Consider the following 14,922-nt stretch of genomic DNA (forward strand, 5'->3'; position numbering starts at 1 on the left):
AGTTAAACTACACGGTAAATATATGATTTTAAACCGATGTCAACTTTAAGGTCTTAAAGCTTTTTTATACACTTCAGGTATCAGGCTGATGAATTCTTTATGTGATCTTAACTTTTTTTCTGATAAATCTTACCTACTGTACTATATTTTACTAACATGCAGTTAAACTCAAGGATACAGTTAATGGCTCTGGAAACGATATTAACTCAAACCACAGTGTTGTTTTGTTCACTGTTACACTGTCGCCTTGTTTACATCTAAGGTAATCCCTTACTATTTACTCTGAGGGTCTTAAAAATGAGGAATTCAGCCTGAATTTTCACTGGCTTGTCGTTGTCAACACGATTCCTCCTCAGCCTGTTTTTTTTTTTTGTTTTAATTACTTGGGCAGTTCCTTTTTATCTCAACTTCTCAAGCTCGGTCAAGTTTTTCAGAAAGATTAAGACATTCCCTGGACTGTGGTTCCCCCCCCCCCCCCCCCCCCCCCCCAACGATCTAACCAGGACAATAGAAAACTACTCAAAGGACTGTGTAAGTGCCAGGATGTGCTGTAAGCTGGTCTCTTTGGGAGAAGTAAGTCTGTTACCGGCGCCTCTGTAGTATTAAACTAATCTTACAACGCTGAAACATAATATGCCTTCATTTCACAGATATCGACTGAGTGGCCTCGAAGACTTTCGGGTAAACAGAGTAATTCTAACCTATGAGATTATTTCTTAATTCAATAAACTCTAAACCAAGCGGATTTTCATGCTAAAATAAGTTAACTCAAGTGATAAGTTAGTTCATGTCCCCTCCTTGTAATTTGTTCTTTGGCTATGTCTGACCTTTTTCCTTCAAAAACAATACAGATGACAAGTAGGTGCAACACAAGTATCAAATAGAGCCATGAAATCAGAAACTTATTATCGTCACAATGTAAACAGAACTCATCTTAAGATATGCTATAAGTAACTCGTCTGCCCCTGTGTGTAGAAGAAGAATCAAAGCTCCTCACATGGTCAACATGACTTCAGTGAAAGAGTGACTGGTACAGTACATCATATCACATTGCCCTCCCCCCTTGCTTCTCACTGCTGTGTGTATGTTTTTCGACCAAAGCCTTCAAGACATCAGTCTGTCATAAGCAAAGTCACCAGCTCCTGCTTTTTAACAAGACAGGACCAACCTCGGTGCTCCTGCTCTGGTCTTGTTGCTTGTTTACACTTGAGCGATCACTTTTACAGCTCGATGAGATTCCCTCCAAGTCGTCGTTTCAGTGCTACTTGGCAGGAGGATTCCTTAAAAGTTTGTCTTGACCCCACCTCTGTGATCGGATTGATATCAACGTAAAAATGAAACAACCGAATGACTGAGACCCTGATGAACACAACAAGAACAATCACTTTATCCTGAAACTGTTACTAATTAATTATATCTGTTACTACACTGGCGTGAATCCATAATGAATTTTAAGCAGATATGAGACAGAAATGCAGCAGTATTATCCTAATAATCAAGGTCAATTTCTGAATAGAATATTATTTAAAGAACTGACTAAGCAGGCTCCTCTGTTTATTGTCCCAGTATAGTCCTATTATTGCTTTTCATCCTAATATACATAGAAACTGATTTATTCAGTAGGGGTTAGGTTATTACACATACTATTCATTCGAGTTTTTATTTGAGATTGGATTTATACATCAGCGGTTTCATAAAGGATATTAATTATTACAGTTTATAGTAGTGTCTGGTTAATTTCTCATTTATATATTTGGATGAAATACTAAGTTAATCAGTTTAAATAATATTTCTTAGATGTATGGATCTATCTAATATACTATTATCGTCAAAAGGATGATGGGACACGTATATAAAAGATTTACTCTCCCTAAAACCCAGAAACATTTTGAATTCCATATGCTAAAAACATTGACAATGACACTTTCAGTTTGTAAAAATAATCAAAACCTCACTTCAAGCGGGCCTTTGTCTGGATGTTCGTAACTGATACACATACTGTATTTACATAGATGCTCAGAGTGCTTTCCCATAAAGTACAATACTCATTAACTTATACAGCGTCTAAACTGGGAGAATCTCCAATAAGCCCTCTCTTCATTAAACCAGTGCAAAACTCAACCAAGTCATCAGCATTGACTACATGGACGAGAGGTCTCCCAAATTACCACTAGTACTACTGTAGTATTAAGAATAACAAGAACCACCATAATACAAAAAATGATAGGGAATCCTTATGTGCATGTCTTTCAGATTCTATGAAATATATTTCACCATCAGTGGTCGGTTTGGTATTAATCAAATGCGCATGTTTTGTAATAAGGTGCTTTACTCTGTATTTTAAGTAAAGTGTTTTAAGGGCCTAATTTCCTGAATCCCTCTAATCCCCACCCGAGCATTTTGAGTCACATTCTTCTCTCCAAAAATAAGGACTTTAAAAGTTGTTTAGTGGGCGGTACTGTCAAAGGCCAAAGTTGCTACCTTGTATGCCAAAGTAAGGACATTATTTTAATAAAAAAGATTAAGGCAGAAAACAAAATAACAAAAATACTAAGTTCAAAGAACAGTGTCATACTGCCTTGAATTCGACGTTGAAAGCTTAGGCCAAACCACTGTGCAATTTCTCCATCCATAAAAAAACTATTCTTTATTCCTACATCTGATAGATTTCAAGGTACTTTTTGCAAGTACAGTGCTTTCCCTGCAGTCCACGTGTAATGCGAGTGGTCTGCTGCTTTTATATGTTGTTGTTGGAAAAAAAAAAGGAAAGAAAAAGAAGGAAGGACCTTTTGCGTCTTAGATGACACAATTTGTAATCGTTGATTTTTCTCTGAGACAGAAGCCGAGTTTTAATTGTTCTCCAGTACAACACAAGAAAGGCCTGCTGCATCACCAGTGTTCCCTGTTCCACATGTGACAACTCAAAACTCCCTGCTACACTTGAATGATCAATAAAATTGCTAGATCTGCAGGGTCTCATTTATATTGGAGCGTTCTTCTCTGTCTCTCCAGCCAAAATGAACCCCCCCCTTATCATTCAACAGCTTTAATCCCTACCCCCATCCGCTCTCCTCTAGCCCTCTGAAATCCCCAGGCTGGGGCTAAGGCAGACACAGAGGGTGTGTAATTTGATTCAGCATGAGTGCTGGTTAAATGGGGCGTTTCCTCTGCTTTCCTGTCAATTACAATTGTCTGATTTCATTCTGGAAGCTAAAGGAGAGGGGGGCTGCTATTGGCTGAAGCCCGGGTGTCCATAGTGAAGGGGCAGCTGCAGGATGTCCCATACAGTAGCGCGCTGACACGGAGGGGTGGGGTGGGGGGGACTGGAGGTAAAGACGGACCAGGGCTTTATGGAAACATCGATCTGCACTGGCTCTGTCACACAAACAGTGCCAGTGCAAATTTCAGGGCAGTGTAGCTGGGGAGTGGGAGTGGTGGGGGTGGCGGTGGGGGGTGGCGTGATAAGATCTTTTGTAGGTGAACGTAAACATTTTCATCATTTGTAAAGGGTATATGGCAGATTGTGTGACATTAACGTTGGAAACAGGTAACTGGTGTTATCTCCAGATAACTGTAGATAATTTATTTTGCTCCAAAGCCTCCCCTCATTTCACAGGCACTGCCAAATCCAGCTACTGTCTTTCAAATTTTGTGTGTGTGTGTGTGTGTGTGTGTGTTTTGGGACAAAAGAGGCCCCCTCTCCCCAGTAGGGATAGCTCAGAGCAGCAGAAAAGGAAAGGAAAAGGGGGAGGAAGGGGCAAGAGGGAGCGGAAGGAGGGGGTCCTATTCGCCCAGCTGCAACCAGACCATCCAGCCCCCTCTGTGCTTGTAACAGTGGGGCGGGGCGGTAAGGGGGCTCACTGCGGGACCCTGTCTTACCCCTCATACAGCTCCAGAGTCCCCACACGGTCCGCACCTGGACCAGCCCATTTGCCTAATTATCAATGAGTAGATCCAGGCCGTGTCCGAGCACTCTGCAGCCCACGCTGCTACCCAGCCCAGACAATGCGCCCCACTCAGAGAGGCCTTCGAAAGCAAACGATCGAACTGTAAGCAGGGGGAGACATAAAAGCCACTCCCAAAAGAAAGGAGAGAAAGAAAAGGGGCTAGGCAAGACCTCCAACTTGGGGTCACAGTCACAGTGTGCCATGAAACACCTGCTCCTGTACAGCTTTGCTAATTACAGGGGAGACAGCAGGCCCCTCGGAGCTCACACTTAATGCTGTTAGTAATGGGGACGTGGAGTAAGGATTACTGATTTGGGACTGTGTATTTTTACAGTGTCAACTATTTTAATCTGAGTGTGCTGCTGATTCAGGAAACATTTTACAGTTTTGCTCGGCTTCTGTCCACATACTAATTCTCCTCCTTATTTACAGTGCACACCTCAGAGAACTGCTTGTTGACTGGAGCTCTTGCTTTGTCTTCTATCGTTCAGCGACTGTGGCTAAATGACCACACAAGACAATAAAGCGCGGTTAAGGTGGCTTTGAAACAAGTCCATCGGGGAGACAGATGTCGAGAACTAGCCAACTGGATGAATTCCAAGGCTTTCGGCCTCACAAATTAAATCAGTGCTTTAAGCCAACCGAGGGACCACATGCTTTTCAAGCGCCACGAGGAGCAAGCATTTCTGAATCTTTTCAACAAACTGCAGTGACCAAAGTGTAATCAATGGCTACTGGAAAGAAAATTTTACTGGTACTTTATACAACTTTCATCTATCTTGTGAATTATGATACCAATAAAATGTTACCAATTACTATAAATAAATGATGTAATGCCCTATCCCTTTTTAGCATTAATCTGGTTTACAAGACGATAAGGTATAAGAATGAAATAAGGGGCTGTTTTTGTTTCCTCGTAAAGATCACAAGGCTTTGACTAGGACCAATTGATTCACATTTTCATTTTGTGAAAATTAATGTCTCTTTTGGACCAATTATATCAAACCACAATCACAGTAAAACTGAGAAAAAAAAAGGCTGAATTCACCTTCACATCAGCTCTTGAAATTTCAAGGTATGATTGACAATCCTATTTTAGACCAAGATGATTGTAAGGTGCAATGAAAATTCGTTTTTTTTCCTTCTAATAACAACATTGACTTTCTAGGTCAGTCAGGTGCAGATTGGGTACCTAAACAATCATCTTCTTCCTTCAATATAAACCCACTTCATGGTAAAATAAAAATTTGAATAATAAAATGTTCACATTACTACCTCTGCCTACACTGTGATTCATGAATGAAAAACAGCAGCAGTCAAAAAACTGAAAATGCAGGGTACTATACTTCTCTTATAAACAAAACTTTTATAAAATATATATGCATATATATATATAAAAGAAAAACTTAAAAATATTTCTTATACTTTTTAGTAAAGCAAGCAGTGCCTTCTAAAATATCTGCTTGATTGTTTTTAAATTTTCTGAAAAACAAAAATGTGTATTATAATAATAATCATAATAACAGTAAATAATTATTGAACAAACACTGACAAAACTAATGATAAAAACTGATGTGGTTCCTTAAGAGAATATTCGGATGGCCTGTGTGACCTGGGTGTGGCACACTGGGCACTCCGGGTGGTTGAGCTCACAGATTCGGATGGCACACTCCATGCAGAAGAGGTTATGGCCACAGGGCACCAAGGCAGCCGTCACTTTGCTCTCAAAGCAGGTCATGCAGTCCCGCACAGTGGCCGGTGGCGAGTCCGGCACTGGCAGACGGCCTGGGAAACCTTCGCCGGCTGAGGTGGGCTCACTGTGGGCGCGGCGGGCCTGGGCATGAGGTGAGCCGGCTACGGGCACAATGCTGGTGACTGAAGAGTTGTTGGTGCTTCCACCTCCGCAGGACTCGGGTAAGCCGGGGGAGAGTCTGGTCAGAGGGAGCGGGAGGCCTCCAAAGCTCTTGGAACGCTGCTGGGCGTAGAAGGCCACCTGTTTGGGGTAGTCGGGGTCACCCCAGCTCTGGGTTCCCTCTGATCCAAAATAAGAGCATGGCTTCTCTCCGGAGCTGGAGAAGTTGCCCTTGTTGTAGATACCCCCTCCCTCACCTCCTCCTCCTCCCCCTCCTCCTCCAACCATGGCATCTGAGAAGTTCTGGCGGTAGCTGCTGGTGAGAGGCTTGCGCTGGCCCCCCTGCAGCCCCCACACCTGCTGTAGCCGGCTCTCCAGACCACCGCTGCTGCCCGCTGGGCTGCTTCCACCATTCGGCCCCAGACAGTCATTCTCATTATTGTGGTCGTGCAGGCCTCCTGTTCGGAAGGCGATGTGTGCTTCGATCTCCTCGCGAGCGCGCTCGGCGTTGCTCGGTGACCCTGTGATTTCAAAGACAGGGTCGCGGTCTCGACTGGGAGTGACGATGTAAGTACAGGTTTGCTGCTGGATGCGTTTGATAGTGGAGCCTTTAGGCCCCACTACTAGCCCCACAACACGGTATGGCACTCTCACCTGAATGGTGGTTTGACCTGGCAAAGGTGTGGGTGGGGAGCCGCTAAAGGACACTCCCAGCTTGTTACGGGATGCCCGGAGCATGGAGAAGTGCTCTGCAGCGGAGATGATTTCACGGCGGGCCAGTGCAACATCCTCCTTCCGGCCAGTGATTAGGAACACAGGCTCCTCTCCTCTAACCGGGGTTTTGATGTAGGTGTTGGTCTTGGCCCGCAGGGCTTTGATCTTGCAACCTGCAGACACCAAGATATATTTTAAAATAAGTAAATATGATACATCAGTTCAATTTTGTGATTCACAAATAAAGTTAAAAAGGTTACAAGTGACAAGACAGAACAGAAACTCTCCTTTTGAATTCAGATTTGTTAATAATATATTGCAGGTTTTTACCAGCAAAAGATACACAGAGCAAATCACCATAATTCATGTTGTACTTAATTATTTGCTCCAAATTGGACACTGAACTTGGTAAGAAATAGATGGGTGGTGCAGAGGTATTTGGCAGCATAGGCATGGACTGTTTGGAGGCCTGTTAGAGCTCCTGCAGATGCAATATATTTGCAGTATGCTGGTGAGCGATCACTTTCTGACCTCTCCTTGAACTTACAAGATCATACAGTCAACCCACATATGCTTCGTTTTTTTGTTCCTTTTATTGCTCTACGTCTGCCCTGTTTTTGATCAGTGTGGAATCGTTTACTCTGTGAAGTGCTTTTAAGGCAGAGGCTCACAAATTACCTGACATTATATACAGTAAATCAGTAATTATTTAAGAGGAAGGCCAAGTACATTTGAGGTCAAGTAGAACACGGTAAGAAAAGACATAGCAGCTCTGTTTATATTACTCCCCGTGAAGAATGCATCAAGCATCACGCTGGTCACTTTTCATTCAGAAATTCAAGCAGCCTCCTCATTAAGACCTCCACATTTATTGACGAGCTGAACGTGCCTCACTCGTCTCAGCCGTGTCTTAAAGAGACCAGTACGACTCTCCATTGGACAAGCGAGAATCACCAGGCATCTATTCAGTGAACTAATCTGAGCTCATCGGGCCAGACTCCAGGTGCTTTAGATCACACGGCGCATCGTTGCTTTTCCTGTCTGAAAATCACAGCAGCAGGTATCAAAAGGTTTAACGACACCTTAAGTTGACGACGAATGTCTCTCTAATGCTGCTAAATAGGCCCACTTTGTTCAGGAACACTTGCTTCTCAGGGACCAGTGACCCAGACAGAAGGATAGTGATACTCTGAAGGGTTGGTACTGCTCATGCCCAAAATCTGAATAAATGCCTTTTGTGGCCATTGACTGGTGATAGGCCAATAGACCTGTTCATGTCACAGGGGATCAAAGAGCAATTGCCAAATTCTTTTTTTCGACCTACACTGCAGCTTTTAATTAGTCCAAATTAATGTCTCAATGAAAGAATTATCTGTAAACAAAATAGGCAAAGATTAATTAATCGCCAGCAGAAATGAAGGTCACTGGAGGCGAATTTAAAACTGTTAACCTGTGGTGTAAGAGGTGCCTGCGATGGAAAACAAAACACCCTTGATCTGAAGAGCTCCAGAGGAAGGTACAAGAGCATCCTCGGGAATCAATGCCTGTGACTCTGACAGGAGAAAACAATCATATCCAACCCTTCCTTCATGACAGGATGCTCCGTTTGCCAGATTCACCAGGCGGGTGCTGAGAGGAAGGGGGTGTGTATGTAGTGCCAACTAATGAAGGGCCTGAATCAAAAGCAGCTCATCTCAAATCCCCCCAAATCAGCACTTCTTCTCGGTCAAGGCAAAAGGGCCCTCTCCCTGCACTTGTGCTCACCGGATCCACCCTCCGGCTGTCTTCGGTTACCCCATTAAAATTCAAAACTTACACTTCAGAGTAAAGACCAGGAGCCGCAATGGGAGAGACAAGGGGCACTTAACGGCACAAACTAAATCCACATTGCCAGAGCATCGGTAAAAGAAGCCATCTCAACTCCTCGGAGCCCTCTGTGACATTATTCCAGACCTGTTTGTTTTTGTTGCAAGATAAATGAGGAATTGCTGATGGTACCTCACCCACCCTGCAGTCTTTGTACTTCTCTCTCTGCCCCAAGCCCCTTATTTCTCCCTCTCCTGACAGGCAACCATGTGGTATTGAGAGTGTGCAGTGAAGTGGGGCTCATGAGGAGCCCCTTGTGTTGAGCTCCAAGGCGTGACTCCCATTCAGCTTTTTAGATGCTATACTGCCCTTCCGTCCCCATCCTTGTTTTTCCTGCCCCTCTCACCCATGGGTTCATCACATCAGTTAACAAAGGGTGCAGCCACATAAACAACAGCACCGAGCAGAAGAAAGAAGACGGAGGAAAAAAAAAACTACTTCTGGTTTCCCTGCTTCAAAACCAACTTAGGTTCAAGCTCGTTCGCAGCTTATTGTACATAAATAAAGAACTTGGGCAGAGTGAAAAATCACTTGACAACAGCTTTAATGCAAATAAGCACAAACACAATATTATGTTTTTTTAAAAAAAGGATTCCCACCTCCTGGTGCAACTTCTCGCTGAGTCACTCTTTAAGACCATCCCGTGTGCCAAGCAGCCACACTGTCTTAATGCGCCCCTCCCCTCATCCCCCGACTTTCACACCTTTGTTTGACAGCTGCTGTCATTCAACTTCAGGTCTTTGTTCAATAATAGAGAAACAACAACTGTAGGAGAAATAAGCAGAATCTACAATGTGTCTGGAAATGAACTTTCCAACTCCCTCATTTAAAAAAAAACCAAAAAAAACAAGAGGACCACGCTCGCTCTATTGTCCAATTGTGTCACTGGGGCAGTGCGCAACATAAACAACACGCTGAATAAATGTGGAAAGAGGCGAAACATCTTCCACCCTTGAGCCCAAACGTCTGATTCGGGTTATTTTCCTAACGATCGACTGAAAGTGAAAGACATTCCTCCCTTCGCCAGCCGCACGTTGCCTTTTTGAACAGTCTGGCGCGTCTCAGACGACAAAGGAAGCAAGTGCTCTCTCCCTGCTCCAGTGTGTGTCTGTGCGCTGACATTGATGGCGTGGATGTAGAATAATTCGCCCAGGAGGGAACGGGGGGCTCTCTCGTGCCCCTGTGCAAATTCAACTCTAAAATAAAAATAATCAGCACAAAGCGGCGACCGACTTGTTCCAATGCCCGAGTGTTAACGATGAGTACACGGGAACTTGCTACATTGTAGGAGAAAAAGTGGGAGGCTGATGTCTCGGGGGAGTACAAAAAACACGCGAGCACACACACACACACCACTCCCTTTTCTTTGTCAAATAACACCAGGTAACAGTAAGAGAACCAAAAAAACAAAGCACACGGGAAACCACAGCGGGAATAATGCGGCACGGTTAGTGGGATAAAAGCACAAGTTTGGAGGGAAATTATTTGCAAGCCAGCGGTTTACCTTGTCTCCCCACTATTTCGGCCACATGTTCAGAGCTGGGCACTGGGACGCATTCTGTTATGTTGCAGCCTCGTCCTTTCGTCTCACTTGAGGAGCTCTCATACAGGGCGCACAACTTGCTCTTCCCTTGCAGAATCGCCGTGTCCCCGCCACCGCCGACGCTGTTCGTGTGGTTGTGGTGGTTGTTGTTATTGTTACTCCGGTCCTGTACTCCTGTTGTTGGGGCTCCGCCGCCGTCCTCGCCTTCCCCGAGCCCCAGCAGAGACAACTGGCCCAGCGCGACCCTAAGGGCACGGGAGTCGTCTTCCTCCTCGTCGGGCGGCACAAGGAGACCCTCGCTTCCGAAGCCGGAGCCGGCCAGATCCCCGCCGTAGCCCCCATTTTTCTCCATGATCCCTGCTAGAACCAGCAGGCTAGGCATGGCTAACAAAAGAGTGTATGAGACAAAGACAGGGGAAAGAGACTGGAGAAACAGCACCCGTGCCGCCTCCTCCTCGCCCCCTCCTCCTTCCAATTCCCCCCTTTGCGCTAGTCCCTCCCATAGACCGGCCCCCTCTCTCTCTATCCGCCAGACTTTCAGTACAGTAGTCTCTCCGCGAGCTCCAGGCAAACGGGACACAAGGCCGTCTGCACGATAGATGGGGCTGGGCGATGTGTTGCTCCACCCAGTCTGGTTTACACAGCTCCCCTCCTCGCCGAGACAAAACGAGCCGCCCTCCCGTTGTACCATTCCGTCTCAGGTTCCCGAGCCTGTGGCATCTCGCACCCAGCTTCCTCCCGTCACCTCCAGAAAAGAAGAAAAATTCCTCCTCGTGCACCTCCTGCAGCCGCACGCGCTTTAACGCAGACTGTTTCTTTTTTTTTTTTTTTTTTTTTTTTTTCTCTCACTTGGAGCCGCAGTGTTGCCTGAAAACCGCATTTTGGCAACTTATGTAAGAATAGCCATCATCCAGGATGTAAACAGTTGCGTATCAAAAGGTGCAAGTACAGTGCGCACATGGTCATGTAGTGGTGCTGCTGAAAAGATGATGTCAACTTTATCATTCCAACATAAAGAAACTGCAGCTCCTGTGTAATAAACGGGGACCGTGGACCATCTGCCATGAAATGTTTGAGTTAGTGACATTATTTTTTGGGGAGGGGGGGTCCGCCCACCTCCATGTAGCCGTGCTTTGCGGCAGGTCACCGCGTTGTTGTTTCTGGCGCCGTTGCGCATGAGGATGTTATGTATAGGAGGGAAGGAGGGAAAGAGGGTGTCTGGGGGAGTGGGGGGGCTGTATACGAGGAGGAGAAGAGAAAGGGAGTTGTCAGACAGGCGTTGCAGAACCTATGCAGCGGGGGAACATCAGAAAAGCCCTCGCACATTTCCCGTTAAAAAAAAAGGGTTTGCAGCAGCCCCGGTGAACAAAGAACCGCGCCGTTCGTTTCGCGTACAGACTCCCCAAGATGTCCTCGACAGAAGCCACGCCTGACGGCATGGCTGTAGTACAACACAAAGACTCAAACTGCAGTTATAAAAATAATGTTATAAAAATTCTACCGATGCAGTCAGTGCATTTACTCCGTCTTTTCCCCCTTTTTGTGGATTTTTTTGTTTTGTTTCACACTGTAAAGTATCTGCAACTTCAATTAATTGTCATCAAAATGTTTGAATTTTACACAAATCTTAAACAAATATAAAAAGATCAGAAAAAAACAATATACACCATAATATTTTTATGACTGAGTTGTAAATTATTATTACACTTGGGTCACTGTCATAAATAAAGCATTGAGGAAACATTGGATCTAAAATATAATTATACAGTGCTGAGCAACAACTGATGTCCATGTTTTCAGCTTCCTCAAAGTGTCAGTTTAACTCAAGCTAAGCCTGTCCTTACCATCTGTGCATATGTATGGTGGGATGTACAGTGAGCATGTGTTGCGTAAGGATACCTGAATGACAAGGCAAACTCTGGGGATGTTTGAGAAAACATTAGATGCTCCACCACTTCACCATCCACACACGCGAGTCCAGGGAAACACTGAACTTTATGTTCACTGGACTTTATATATATATTGCTGTCAGATGAAATGTCTGTGAAATCAGTCAGTGTGTATGTTTGTGTTCCCCAGGGAGGTATTGAATTCACTCAGTAGATTATTTGTGCATTTTAACCCCATCCAATAAAATTAATTTATTATTCTCCATCATATGTGGTGTTTTCCCACAGTGGAACTGGGTTACAACTGTAATAACAAAAAAAACCCACTCACAGTCTTCCATTTGGGCTTATATGACAGACTGAGCATGGCATGTGACTCTCAGACAGATTCAGCATGAATATTTTAGCATTTCTAGTGAGAACACCTCCTGCCTTTTAATAACACATAGAACAGAGCAACAACAATATAATCACAAATTTCCAAACACCAGATCTGAAAATAGAAACAATATAAACGTTGTTATAAAACGGTACCAGAAAGACAGAGCAGGTGTATTTGCATGTGTAATCATAGTCTAGACCTGCTCGCTGGGTGCCAATCAGGAAGGGGTTCGTTCCCCAAAGGCGTGTTGCAGATGAGAACTCACAGGGAGACTCCTGGTATGAGGCCAGGATTAAAACATCCCCCACTCCACCCAATAACATGGATAAAAAACAGCAGCAGGAGGAGAGCAGGATGGCGTGATGCGTGAAGGACCAGAGGGTGGTGGGCCCAGGGGGTCTGCCCCCAATCCCAGCCCCACCCAGTGGAGGGGCCAGAGGATTGGGTGAGGGCATTGTTGGGGATGGGGACGAGAACCACACAAGAGCCAGCCCCTCCATGGTGCACCGGGTATGCCAGTGTGTCCAAGAGGTTGTCTGGCTCCATTAAAATGGGTCCGCTGGGAGTCCAGAGCCCCAATCAATAAAAAGCATGGATCTGGGATAGTGTTTCCCCCCTTCACACACCCCTGTCTGCCTGGATGTGTGGGTCTGGTGTAGCCTGTTGGAGGCCTGACTGGTGATGCTGCTGTGCCACATAACCTTTGTGACCCTGAACTAAACCTTCCCTGGCTCTGAATGGACCACAGCAGGTCTGGTTTTCATTCAGACTTCACTGCCTGTAGCTGTGGGCTACAATTGTGATTTGCACACTTGTGTTTCTGTGTGTGTGTGTGTGAGTGTGTTAGCTACAGGATACATGTGAAGCCCAGAGTGCTGAGGTCATGTTACTTGCACATAAAAAACTCAATGATCTTGAACATCTGTTCGTCACAGTAGTGCTGTTTCTCTTTTTTCCCCCATGAAAGGCTGACTGGCATCTTTTTGGGAGATGCTGTGGTTTACTGTGCCGCAGAGACACACACACCAACCTCTTTGTCCGAGAGTCCATGCAAATATTGCTTCCACCTATATGGACAGTATCTGTCTTTCAAAGAGGACAGGCTTAATAGGCTGTGAAGACATGTCTGAGAATCCCTAAAGGACATCCCTTTGACTTCCATGGCCAGATGTCCTTTTCAAGACTTTTCTGGTGCCCCGCTGTCACTTGAATGAGGCTTCTGCGAGCACAAAGGGACATGTTGGCTAAGCACCACGTGCTGATGCCATAATGAACGGGCTCTCAGGGATGATGTAAGACCTCATGCAAATGATACCACATCTTGTGCTCATAAGCTGATGGGAGCCCTGAAGTTGATCAGCTGAACAAATGAAACAGAACATGCAGAGGCCACTTCGTGTGTGGGGTTTTGTCGCTTCTATTTTTTTTCTGTTACTTGTTTATTTGTTTAGGTGTTTGCTCATGTTTGTTTTTATTTGTTGTCTTCGCTGTTGAGATATTCCTTTCAAGGAAGAGCAGGCCGAAGCAGCAGCAGACGGACGGCGCATAATGACGATACGATAAAACAAAAAAAACATAAAAACAATAGTTAAAGAAAAAAGAGTAAAGGGGTTGGAGAGTACAATTATAATGTAAGAACATCATTATACATCATTATAAACTGTGTGTTTCTTTAAGCTCATGTTTTATCAACAGTTTGTTGAGTTTCTCTGCAGGTTTATCCACCGTGCAGGGATCCTGGTTCTGATGCCTTTCCCTCCCAAACTTACATCTTTAGGGTAAGTCAGCGAAAGTCACTGCACTAAGCTCCAGTGTTATTACTCAAACGTGGAAGTCGATGTGTATGACGAGCTCACAGATGTAAAACTTCCCTTTCTTTGAATAATCCAAGACACGACTTGACAGGACATGGACCCTGTAAAAGGGATGAGTTATTGCTGTTGGCTTCGAACAAAGCCAAACTCACATGGTATCAGTCTAATCTGAATGTAATTCAATTCAGATTCATTCAATCCGAGCATTGTTACATTGCCTGGGGCTTTGATCAGCGAGCAGTGTGAGCCACAAGACAAGTGCACTCTTTACAAACCTATTGTTTGTCTGTGTGAGGGCGTGAGACCACTAAGAGTGTTGTCCTATCCCCGAACTTTGGCTGTTTTTCAGGGCCACAACTAACAACTGATTATTTTCATTAATCATGAATCTGTTTTATTTGTGTTAATCAACTATTATTTTATTCTATAAAATGTGGAAAATAGTGGGAAACTGCTAATGACATCTTCAAATAGCTTGTTTTGTCCAAATAATATGCCAGAACCCAAAGATATTTTATACAGAATTAACAGACAAAACAGACAAAAACAGCAAAAGTAATTGATGATCAAAATCATTGTTGACAAATTTTCTGATTAATTATCTTATTGTTTCAGCCCTACTTTTTTCATCTGTAAACACGGTGCACAACAGCTTGACTGCAAACACTCAGGCAAGAACAAGTGAAACACAACCATGCATATGAAGCGGTTGACCCACACACACATACACACTCTCACCTCACCCTCTGACAACAAACACACACACACACACACACACACACACACACACACACACACATGCACTGGGATGTTGTGATTGGGAGAGCTGGTGTCAGCTGGGAATATGAGTCAGGTAGTATGACTTCATTGCTTTTTACGGGTATTAGGTCATCTCTCTCACTCACTTTCCCCCCC

At 44.5% G+C, this 14,922-nt stretch overlaps 1 protein-coding gene and 1 long non-coding RNA gene across 2 annotated transcripts in view; one reads left to right on the forward strand and one right to left on the reverse strand.

Moving 5' to 3' along the window:
• Positions 1 to 476: 476 nt before the first annotated feature.
• On the reverse strand, positions 477 to 10,333 carry mex3a (mex-3 RNA binding family member A). Its single transcript, XM_023407134.2, has 2 exons — positions 9,884 to 10,333; positions 477 to 6,686 (listed from the first exon to the last, which is right to left on the reverse strand). Exons 1-2 carry the CDS (start codon positions 10,302 to 10,304, stop codon positions 5,530 to 5,532), a joined length of 1,578 nt encoding a protein of 525 aa, XP_023262902.2. The 5' UTR covers positions 10,305 to 10,333; the 3' UTR covers positions 477 to 5,529.
• An 813-nt stretch (positions 10,334 to 11,146) lies between these two features.
• LOC147819082 (uncharacterized) overlaps positions 11,147 to 14,922 on the forward strand; it is a 5,158-nt gene continuing 1,382 nt past the window's right edge. The window contains exon 1 of the long non-coding RNA XR_015437304.1: positions 11,147 to 13,971. This is a non-coding gene — a long non-coding RNA (uncharacterized LOC147819082). The remainder of the gene's footprint in view (positions 13,972 to 14,922) is intronic.

The sequence above is a fragment of the Seriola lalandi genome, unplaced genomic scaffold (genome assembly GCF_002814215.2).
Source record: "Seriola lalandi dorsalis isolate HSWRI2012SDOR001 ecotype SW California unplaced genomic scaffold, Sedor1 jcf7180002054330, whole genome shotgun sequence".
In the NCBI taxonomy this organism is placed as follows: domain Eukaryota; kingdom Metazoa; phylum Chordata; class Actinopteri; order Carangiformes; family Carangidae; genus Seriola; species Seriola lalandi.